Source organism: Euleptes europaea, chromosome 15, assembly GCF_029931775.1.
Source record: "Euleptes europaea isolate rEulEur1 chromosome 15, rEulEur1.hap1, whole genome shotgun sequence".
NCBI classification, from domain to species: Eukaryota; Metazoa; Chordata; class Lepidosauria; order Squamata; family Sphaerodactylidae; genus Euleptes; species Euleptes europaea.
Window position 1 is genome coordinate 10,044,662 of NC_079326.1, and position 12,216 is coordinate 10,056,877.

Here is a 12,216-nt window from a genome sequence, read left to right on the forward strand (position 1 = left end):
TTTCAGTGTGATGTCCATTCAAGTGATCATGACCATATACATTGTGGTACAATTAGTTGCAGGTTTTTAAAAACAGGAGTTGTGGAGGAACAGGGCAGTTGTTTTCAAGCATCACACTGTATATTCACATTGCTCACTGGGATAAATTCCTACCAAGGAACAGCAGAAATCTACTGAACAAGTTCTTCTGATCTAATCTAATCTACAGCACTTACTAATAGGTCATTCACTTTGCTCCATTGTGAGAGAATGTTGGCAACATGGCTACATTTCTTTGACAAATCTTGATATGACCTCAGCATCTTCCCATCCCACTCCATTTTGTTTCCTTAGAGCAAGCAGAGCAGCGAGTCAGCTGTTAGCAGCACAGTCAATCCAGTAATTAACAAACGCAGCAAAGTCAAGACCGAAATGGAAACCCTGCCACCAGTTTCCCCGCCTACTCAGGTAATTCCTCAGTTGGAAGCTTGTCTTCAACACCCATGCTGAATGTTAACACTATCACCTGTTCAGGAAATATTAATTTCGCTCTTTTCTACACTTGTTAATAGGGCAGCAAGCTTCCATGTGACATGTTTGTTGCTGTGTAAACATGGACGCCACCAGTCTTCACAATTACATTTATTTGGATGCATTTCAGTCCAATGACTGGAGTGATCCCTCGCTCATCCATGTTCACAAGATCATGGGTTTTCTCCTGTCCACTAGGACATCAGGCCCTACCAAAACTAGAGATAAGCTGCTAGGCACTGTAGCATTGTGTTGCAATGAAATTCCCTTCATTGTAAGTTAGTAGGTTGAATTGTATTCATTCTGGAGTCTAAAAGTATGCACAACATTTTGCAGCAGTGAGCCACTCTCCATGTCACAGTAATAACATCAGAAATTTGTTTATTTATTTAGTGCATTTCTATTTTGCCTTTCTTCCCTGAAAGGGCCCAAAGCAGCTCACCCAAAAAAAAAAAAATCCTTCTCCTTGCAGCTTTCAATCACTCTATGGGAAGAGGGAGTGGGGAATAAAGAATACAATAATAGAATAAACCAGGAAAAAGAAACAGATTACAGGTTGATCCTGCTCAATGAGGCTGGTTAACACAGGCTCCATGCCATGTACCCCTTGGCTCTTGCCTTTCAGGTTGTGCCTAAGGGCTCACACCTCTGATTCTACCCAGGCTGTATCTGCAGGAAGAGGAACACAAAACATAGCTCACATAGAACTCAGGTTTTGCTCACTACCCCCACCCCCACCAGGTTGCTTGGATCACATGAGCACTTCCCATCCCAGAACCATACTTCCATCAGAGCTGCTGGCAGGAAGTATCCATGTGTATTGTGTTGGAAGAGCTAACCACTGGAGAGCAACAGCTATGTTGCCAAACCAGTGTGTAAATTAGGCCAAAGAGCTATGATTGACATACCTGGGTTTTTCCCCTAGGTCAGAATTGCTAGTGTCTTGGGTGGGGGGTGTTCAGCCTTTCCCTTCAGCATGTGATTTAGCTAGCTGTTTGCTTGACTCACCTGAAACTAGTCAGTAGTCACTCTCTTCAGTGCAATGGTATTATTATTGTAGCTCTCCATGGTTCATATTGGTTTGTAGTCAGGCTTGTGAATGAATGGTTGCCAATTAATTGCAGGGGGGGTTGTTATTAAAAATTGCCATGCAATGGAGAAAAGAGGAAGGTGCCTTTGTAAGTGTCTTTGATTCCCTTACAATTTAGGAAACAGTATCACTACGGAAACTGGATGTCTTCATTTCACTGTAACTCCAAAAGGGAAGCATTTCAATGTACAATAGCTCATGCATATATCTGAGACTGCAGCTCCCTTCCTGTAAAAATCTAGCAAGCCTGCACATAAAAAGATGTATGAGTTTCTTTGCTTTAGCAGGAGCAAAATTTATGGGTGGGAATGTTTACATTCAGACTTCTCAAGGTAACAGATGTCCTACCTGAAATCCCAGCATGATGGGTAGGCGCAGGTTTTTGTGAGTGATTTGACTGAAACGTTCTGTGGGTTCTTGGGTCATGGAATCCACCTGCTAGCTTTGGCAGAAATGTCATATTTCAGCAAAGTGCCTTTCAAAATGATGCTTGACACTTCTAGACAGCAAAACAACCAGTGACGGTGTCTCAGAGGAAACACAGATTACAAAGAGATCTTGCATGTAGGTAGGAATCTTTCCAGAAGGGAGCTGTCCCTGTTCAGAAAGGAATTGCTTCCAGCAGTATCTTTTACCTTGGTGACACAACATTTGACACCTAGAGGGGCCCGCCAGGTTCTGTGTTCCTGTTGGAGTTGCACACTTCCAAACTGTTTAATGGCTGACAGTATCTATCTGGCTGTCCTTTATCACAACTGTAAACTATCCAGAGTGCTCTGGGCACTTCATTTTCATGAAATATGAGGCTATGCTATTGTCAAGCCAACAGAAGAGTTTATGACAAATTCCTCTTCCAGCTTCAGTTCAGTAACGGGCTTCGGCATGATGCATGGGGACAGCAACATGTGCAATCATCAGGGGGCTAGTAAAATTGATGAAGATAGCATATCTGGGAAAGATAAACATGCTGTAGTCAGCACGATTAGGGCAAAGAGGCATCTCTCCAGAGCTTTGGGTTTAGGAACACCTCGACACACAATGGCAGAAAACACATGACATGAAGTAACCAACTTGCTTTACTCCTTACTTAATCAGGTCACAGACAGCAGTCTCTTACATTGAGAGACGGGGGGAAAGAACTTCCTGTTTTTCTTAACGTTATTTGTTGAGCAAAAAAGCATTATTACTCTAGCTTTCAATTAATTCTATATCCAGAATCCTGTATATTCATTTATTTACAGAAAAGAGCTTCTTCACACATTGCATATTTTAGCTTTACAGTGAAGATATTTTATATGTAACAATACAAATACCTTTATCTGTTCTATTTGTTTGTTTAAGTATCTATTCAAGTACATGTATCATCCAGGTACATTTGTCAAGGAGTCATAACTGACTGAGGTTCTAGCCCTGTTCACATATTATACTGAACACACATACAGCCTGCATATATGTGCATATACCCGTTTGTAAGAACGAGCCAACATGTATTCACTTTACTAATGAAGCCAGGGGCCAGAACCTGGATAAATGTGTGGTTGCAATCACACATGCAGCTGTACATGCATTGGATGTAATATGAGAATTACTCAAAGCATGTATAAGGAAAAATCACTTGTGCCCTGTAACATGTATTGTATGTGCATTCACTGTAACTTATGAACAGGGCTTGATTACAAACCAGGTTTGGTGCCATATAATGTGCAAAACAGGGAGGGAAGGTAGCATGGTATAGCCTGATCTTGTCAGATCTCAGAAGCTAAGCAGGGTTGGTACTCGGAAGGGAGACCTCCAAGGAAGATTTTGCAGAGGAAAGCAATGGCAGACCACCTCTGCTTCTCACTTGTCTTGAAAACCCCACTAGGGGTCGCCATAAGACAGCTGCAACTTGATGCCACTTTACACACAATTTGGGGAGGCAAGATCACTTTACAGAATGAAAACAAATGCAGGGTAATGTGGAGGAACAAGCACAACATGGAAGTCCTAAACTTATGTATATATTTAAAAAAAACTTTGTCTCTTGTTACAATGATTCTGCAGAAAAGTAGTGCCTGAAGAATTTTTTTTTTAATGAAAACGCACTGTGGGTGGGTTGATGCAGAGTAGAAATAAGTACTTGGAAAGTATGAGTGGTACAAAACTTATTCCTGCAAGCATCTGCCAACAGGCAGAAAGATAATAGGGTCACGCAAGTGTTTGGAGGTTACGAGACTGAGGCTGGTGACTAAGGAGTGTGGGAGATGTCTTCCCTGTTTCTTCTGTTCTGCTTGCTTATCATTGCTCACCATGCCCCTCCATTTTCCCACCACCTTTCTCCTGGGGACTGGGGAACAAGGTATAAGATTATGTATATATTTGTTATGCTTCTGCCTCTCCTGCAGCATAAGTCTGTAACTTTTTGCCAGCATCCTATGGCAGGAGTAGGTAATTGCATGCTAATTAGCACCAAACTTTCTCTCGTAAAATTTTAAAAATATGTATATATGTCACATGTTGCATCTGAAATCAACCCTAGCTGCTTAAATTATAAAATAGAACATGCTTCATGAAGCACTTTCCCCCTCCTCCAAAGTCCATCTTACTATTAAATAGCAACGTATTACGTACATAAATGTTCCCTAGATGATCTTGAGAAGAAATTGATATTTTAAAAAAGATCACGGTAAAGATGTAAATACTCAGAAATAACTGGAAAAATTGTGGGGAGAGGGGGTTCCGAGGGGGATTCCAATACCTTCTTTTTTTACTTTTTCCAATGGCAAAATTGGTAGTTTTGTGGGAGTACTGGGGGAAAAATCCTTTGAAATATTTACTCTTTTAGAATGAGTGAAATGCTTTCAAAGAGAAGATCAGAAGGAGGTGGGGCAGTAACTGTACCAAAGCCTCAAGGAAAACTCTGAAAGTTTCATTAAGAACAGAACTCTTTCTAACCAGATGGCAAAATTTGAGGTACATGTGCTAAGGCAGCTTAGGGTGCATCAGCTTGCAAGTTCCTCTCAAGTACTGGGTATATTTGCAATTTTGCTTGTAGAAAAATAAGGCATCTACAACTTTTAAATTCTATAAATTTCACATATTGCAATTGTATATGCTAATTTATAAACGATGCATTTTATGTAGTTAAAGCAGTAGAATTAATTTAGGTTTGATAGTACAGTAAGTATTGCATATATTTCCATGGCTTCAAAATTGCTGGAAATTTTACCTCTCTAGAGCAGGGTTTCCAAGTTCAATTCAAGGTGTTCTTTATGACTTTTAAAGCCCTTCATGACCTGGGACCCACATATCTGAAGGACCGGCTCCTTCCATATGTCCCTGTGCACCAACCTCAGTCATCAGGCAGCTATCTGTTTGGCTATTCTACCACTTAGGGTGGTCTGTCTGGCATCAACCAGAGCCTGGGTCTTTTCCATTGTAGCGCCAACTCCATGGAATGGGCTCCCTGAAGAGGTGAGAAGGGCCCCCTCCTTGGAGATCTTCAGGAGGCACTGCAAAGCCTGCCTGTTTGCCAGGGCATTTGAGGGGGTTTGAACAGCCAGCACTGCACACTTCACAGCAGGGGCTGTACCCATCACTCATTTTGCTTGGGAGACATGGAGGGGACTATAGAGAACTCCCAGTGGAATAGCATAGGCTTTACTGCTGTCTTTTACATTCCCATGCATTCAGAACATAATCCATAATTTAATGCATAAATACAGTATATTTGCTATCAATGTACAGTTCATGCATCAGATGAAGTGAACTCTGACTCATGAAAGCTTATGCTGGAATAAATTTTTGTTCGTTAAGGTGCCACTGGACTTTAATTTTGCTCAACTCACTAACACAGCTACCCCCTCAGTGCATACACAGTACATTTAGTTCCTATAGTCATCCTTTTCACTGGATACACCACATGTATGTGGAAACTGTCCCTGGAAAAGACAGTCATGCTAGGAAAAGTTGAGGGCAGCAGGAAAAGAGGAAGATCCAACAAGAGATGGATTGAATCCATAAAGGAAGCCACAGCCCTCAATTTGCAAGATCTGAGCAAGGCTGTCAAAGATAGGACATTTTGGAGGACATTGATTCATAGGGTCGCCATGAGTTGGAAGTGGCTTGACGGCACTTAACACACACATGTGGAAACACTGTAAAGCCAGCATACTCCATATTGAGAATAAGTGAGGGCCCTTCCTGCTTCCCTCTCTGTCTCCTGTCAGTAAATGGAGAAGGGAGGTAATGTGACAGGTCTAAAGGATTCTAGGCAAAAATTCTAGGCATTGCCCATAGACTGAAGCTGGATGTCAGCAGGCTGGATACAGATTAGGGAAGGGGTGATAGATTCTGGAGTCATATTTTGATTATTTTATTTTAAATGTTTCTATACTGCCTTTCCACCATGTTCTGGGTCCCCAAGGTGGCAAGCATTAAAACATTTCAAAGCATTTATATACAAATAGATATAAAATATTTAAAAAATTAAAGAACACATAGGCTGTTTATGCTTGGTAATGAGCAGCTCGTTGCAGGCTGAAGTGCCCCACATATTTTTTTTATTTCTTCACTCTGAACTGTCATTCCAGACTTCACTGCGAAGCCGGCTCATACCTGCTTCACATTTCTTAAAAGCCCCTTTAATGCGACCTTTTTTATTTGCTCTGCCCCCCCCCCCCGCCTCGAAGCATTCACATGACAAATCACAGCCTCTGCTTAGCTATGCAAACATTGATTGTTAATGGCTATGCAAATGAAGGAACGAAAGAGCAGGCGAGTGTGGGGGGTGGAATTTGTTTGACTTTCTCCTCTTGCCTGGAGACCATGAATAGTCATTTTAAAGATCGGATTTAAAAAAGGAGCTTTGAGAGAGCATCAAAATCGACCCTGCATAAATGGCCATAGACACACATAAACTCGTAAAAACACATAAACAGGGAAGAGGGCTAATAAGAGTTAGTGAGGGAGTGCCAAACAAAACCAAAAAATCTTCACCCACTGGCAGAAGACAGTGATAGATGAATCTTCCTGGGGAGGGAGTTCCAACATTTCAGTATGACAACCGAGAAGGCCCTTTCTCAGGTTGCCTCCTGTCTAGCCTCAGATGGTGAGGACACCCGAACTAGGGCCTATGAAAATGACCAGCGTGGCATGCATTGTTGAAAAGGAAGAGGAGCAGCAATTGTTAGCAGCAGATTTCCAGAATACCTTTGCCTTTAATACAAGAAACCATGCATGCGTTCAGTTGCCTGGCCTGCACGTAATGCTGAGTCCCTCTTGCAGTGATGCTTCTGTGCAAGTCTGCTCAAACTTATCAGGATTGCTCTGCTGTTTCCATGCTGTGGCTCCTTCCGTTCTCCACTCGCACCTGCCATCTAATCTATGGGTGACTGAGGAGTTTGAGTAAAACAAGTCCGTCTTACACAGAATGTGTTGTATCTTACAGGAGCATCTGACAGACTTGAAAGAAGAACTTGATAAGGACGAATGCAAACAGGAGCCTGAAGTTATTTATGAAACCAACTGTCATTGGGAAGGGTGTGCAAAGGAGTATGACACTCAGGAGCAGCTGGTCCATGTAAGTAATGCTGAGAAAGACACAAGCTGTAAATTTTGTTCTCCCTTCCTATCAAGATACTCTGTAGCTAGAATTCACACTGTGAGCCCTTAAATGTAACCGGTCAAGGCTCACCAGAAGTAAAGCCTGGCAAATCAGGTCAAACTCCCAGAAGAAATTAGCTATGGGAAAGCCTTTGATGGATTATTTTGTCTTGTTCTCAGAGCCTACAGTTAAGGAGAAAATTCTGTTGCCTGAGACCGCATCTTATACATTTGTTTTCTTGTGCACTTGAGCGCAACCAGGAAAACATGCCCTCCCAAACCATAATAACTGATGTGATGCTCGGGGTGCAGCGAACAGCCACACCGCAGAGGAAAAGCAGAGATAGTTTCCTATCTTTCTGAACCCCACCTTATGGAATGGCCTGCCTGGTGAGGTTAGGAAATCTCCCACTTTCCTGGCTTTCCACAAACTATGTAAAACTGAATGATTCAGAAGGGCATTTTTACACAGGTAATAGGGCTGTAATATAACAAAAGGGTTTAGAAAGATGCTTTAGTCAAAGGTTAGGTACTGTGGACTACACTACTGAATATTTTCTGTTGCTGTAAGTAGGTGCCTACTGTGCAATTTCTTTATCATCAATGTGTCATGTTTAAATGCTTATGCTTTGTTTCAGCTTTGTCCAGAATTCTGCTTGTTTTCAGATTTCTGCAATCTAAACCTTATTACATTGTTTATTTGATATCCCATCTTGTTGCTTGTATTTTATTTACTTTGACTTATACCTTGAGTCTGAGAAAGGTGGATTATAAATAATGTAAATAAAACAAAATAAACACCAGAATATCATGGACCTTGCACAAATGACAACATACTCATGATGGCACAGTTGGGCCATGTTCTCGTTTCACTGGGAGCCTCTGCCAGATCTTGCTCTCCAATAGCACTACCTCTACTTTTCCACATGGCAATCATTTGAAATCATTCCATATGGGCACAGCTTCTATACAGCAAGCTACTAATCTGTAAAGACCTCATCTGTAGAGTATTACACTACCACAAATCAATGTGGGGTTGCTCCAGGCAAATAGTTTGCCATGACAGCTACCATAGTGAGCTGTTTAAAGTGACCCAAGGTGGATGCTGTTGATCAACATCTGCACAAAGGAAAAGGAGCAACAAGAGATCTCACCAGGAGGTTGTGACAAGGAAAGAGTGTGAAAGCCAGTATGATATAGTGGTCAGAACCTGTGTGCAAATGCCTGTTCAGTCATGGGTTTTGTTGGTTGATTTTCAGCAAATCACTGTCTCTCAGCCTAATTTATCTCATAGGGTTGTTAAGACAAGTGAAAAATAGGATAATCCCATGTACACTGTTCTGAGATCTTTTGATGAGAACATGGTAAACATTTCAAAGAGCAGCCCCACTGGGTCTCAACAAACCATGGCAGTAAGCAATACAGTTGAAAGGGACTGTCAGCCTCCAGCTCTCCAAAACATGGTGCAGGGAGTGACTCTGGTAGTGTAACAGAACTGGCAAAACTAATTGAAGCAACAGCAGGAGAACCTTGAACAGGTGACAGCAGTGATCGTAAGAAGGTGTTGGGCAAAAATAAGGCTTTAAAAGATGTACACAAGGTAGGACACCATGCCTCATTGTGCATACAGATACTGTTTTAATGAGCATATGGTTCTCAAGAGCAATCAAATCCTTCATCTCAGTGGTACAGAGTGTTGCAGTCTACATGCCAGACATCAGTTTTGAATGGAAAAGTAGTATAGAATCCAAGAACCCTCCAGGTGTTCTATGTTAAGACTTCCTATTGAACATGTAAGACTATATTTTTAGCAGTTAGCAAAAAGAACAACACTTGGTGCATTACACTGCAGAAGCAGTTCTGTTATCAGACATCTTAATGTTCAAATGTTTGATAATTCATGAGTCTGCAAAATAGGAACTGGAGATTCAGTTCTGCAGCAACAGAAGACACATATAGGGCTGGGCTGAGAGAATACAGAAGGTAGCAAGGCTTCTTTGCTTCAGTCAGAACAAACAGTATTTCTCACTACAGACCATATTGCAGAGCAAGTATTAAGTTCATTCCAAACCACATAGTTATTCCACCCCTGACTGTACTAAGGACTGGGCTGAGGTACCAGGCACAATGTTTAGTTAGGATTTCAGAACTAATGTGTCTGTCAGAATCAGTTATACTTTACCACACAACAGGTGGTCGTGTACAGCAGATAGCAAAGAGAGAGATTCGGGGTATGAGTTTTCAAGAGATGCTAATTTTCTGCCCCCAAGAATTTCCCCTTTGCTCTAATCAAGCTGATTACAAAGCACATTCTATCTCTACATCCTGAGTTCCTTCTTAGCAACACCTTCTGACAGGGATATAAGGGCTCAAAAATCTCCATTCCAATTCATATCTGACAAAGAGAGCTTTGACTCTTGGAAACTCATACCCCAAAAAACTTGTTGGTCTCTAAGGTGCTACTGTACTTGAATCAAGCTGATCTACTGCAGACGAATACAGCTTCCCTCTGAAACTATCTTCAGAGAGAGATACATATTCAACAGACACTCAGGTCTGCCAAGAACCTGGAGTGGTCCAGTGGCACAGAGGGGTATTCTAGTTTCCTCTCTACCCAGCAAGATGAAACTGAGGGAGCACACCACATCTGTGGACTTTGTAGAATGGGATTGCATTGGATTGGCTATTTGGGATCACCTGACTAGAATTCAGACTAAGATGTTTCTGAGCCATGATGCTAGTGTCCAAGCTCAATCCCCATGCAGTTTCTTCTTTCCACAAGCAGGCCGAGTGTTATGTGAAACAATATCTAATTCACAGGGCGTTCGGTTCAAATCCTGTGAGGCCTGTCCACAGTATATAAAAACTATTGCCTGCAGAAACACCTGCCTTGCCTTTCAGTGAGGTAAAATACAATTGCTTTTTCCCTGTCACCTTTTAGCAAAAATTGCACATCTAATTTTGCAGGATGTGAAGATCAACCTGACGAAGTGGCAGCTATCATCAACACTAAAAATGTGCATTGGGGAATGGAGGGGATGCACAGTCTGCAGAATGTAGCTGACTTTTATTTTCTCCACTTTTGGAAAGCCCAACCAACTTTCAAGCTAGGCATGTTTCGTTGTTTTTTCTGCCCTAGTTTCTTCTAGCTTCCCCATTTAACACCTTAATCCAGTTCAGTTGAAACACAGAGGTGCAAAAACTTTCTATTTCAAAAAGCAGAGCACATATGCTCATTTTCTGCCACCCACGAACCCTGATAAAGTGGTTTAGGGCCTCCTCATAACTCATATCACTTAAGGCATTCTGAACAATGCAGAACAAGATAAATATTCTTAGCACACAACTTATGTATCAGGATGCACAACCAGTCATCTGTTGTGGCAAGCCATGAGGTGAAGCTGACCTTACTGGGTCCTTAATTAATCTCTCCTTTCCTCCACTCTCCCATGTATCCATGCAGAAGCAACAGCAGAGTAAGACTGGATTTATTGCAGGGCCTTCAGGACATGTAAATAGCTCCCTACATAGATAGTCATTATGTAACTATCTCTGCAGATTACCAGCTTCCTGCATGGTAAGAGTCTAAACCAGGGGTACTCAAACTACGGCCCGTGGGCCGGATCCGGCCCCTCAGGGTCCTGAACCCGGCCCCTCAGACCGGGCCCAAAACCAGCGCCGCGCCTCCCCAGCAGGAACTACGAGCCCCATGATGCAGCGCGGCCCGCCTCTGGATGGAAACAGGAGGGGGAGAAAGCCCGTTCCCCCTCCTGCTGCATGCCGGGAGCGGTGGTTCGAAGTGGCCCTCCGCGCGGGGAGGGCCTCCAACCGGCTCCGGTTGGGTGCTATCTTGTGACCTGAGGTGGCCGTCACCATCTCCTCCTCCTTTCCCCCTCCCTCCCTACCTGCCTGCCTGCCTTCATCCAGCCCTCTAAAAGAGGGAGCTGAGGAGGCTGCCGCCAATTGCAGCCGTTGCCAGTGGTTTGGGAAGAAGCTGGAGGCAGCCGACCCGGACCTCAAGCCTGTAAGGGGGGCAACGGCTCACCTCTGGGGCAACCTGCCTTCCTCTCTTCCCCCCCCCACCCCTTCCCCTCCGTCTAGCCTCCTCCCTCCTTCGTATGGTCCCGAGTGCACCTACTCAGGAGTAAACCGCATTGACTCCCGGTAGAGCTTAGCCCGCCGCCTCCTGTCCAGAGTTGCTCCTGTCTAAGCCGAATTCGGCCAATTATGCACAGGAGGTTTTGCCTTGGATTTGCCGCTCTTTAGAGGCACATTTTCCCCATCTTGCATTCTCAAAACTCTGCATGGGGGGGGGGCTTATTGTTGAGCTTTGAGCATTCAGATGGGAAAAATGTGCCTCTAGAGAGGTGCAAATCCAAGGCAAAACCTCCCGTGCATAAATGGCCAAAAATAAGCCCCCATGCAGAGTTTTGAGAATTCAGATAGGGGAAATGTGCATCTAGAGAGTGGCAAAGCCAAGGCAAAACCTTGCACGCATAAACATTTTCCCCCATCTGAATTCTCAAAAAACTCTGCATAGGGGCTTATTTTTGACTTTTGAGGATTTGGCTGGGGAAAATGTGCATCTAGAGAGCATTCTCTAGACTATCAACACACACAGAGAATCAGTTCCCAAAGTTCTCCAAGTCAAGGGACTTAAACCAAATTTAAGAATGTGGTATAAATGTTAAATATGTACTGTGTGTAAGAGACAGAAAAAGTTCCAGCTGGTGTCCAACTGCTGTAAAGAAAGCCAGCCCTTTTCATGCAGAGTCAGCCTATTCACTGAACCATGTAATGTTGTCGGAGTCACAAATCAGGGCCTGGTCACAGTTCCTCTTTGGTTAAAAAAAAATCATATGTAGGAACAGTAGCTGGTTAATATGTGGTATTCATCAAATTCTGTGCATTTATCGTAGTGTGCACTAGACTTGTGTGTTTTTTTCATTATTAATTACAGTAATTATGAAAATGTGGTATTTCATAATAATCATAATTAATATGAAAATGAAACAAATTCTCTGTCTAAACAG

The 12,216-nt window shown here is 42.8% G+C and overlaps 1 protein-coding gene across 1 annotated transcript in view; it reads left to right on the top strand.

The window, feature by feature from the left end:
• Positions 1-12,216, top strand: part of GLI2 (GLI family zinc finger 2) — a 235,972-nt gene that overhangs the window by 203,924 nt on the left and 19,832 nt on the right. Inside the window, exons 7-8 of the mRNA XM_056861298.1 lie at positions 334-447; positions 7,029-7,160. Coding sequence (XP_056717276.1) covers positions 334-447; positions 7,029-7,160 — 246 coding nt within the window. The remainder of the gene's footprint in view (positions 1-333; positions 448-7,028; positions 7,161-12,216) is intronic.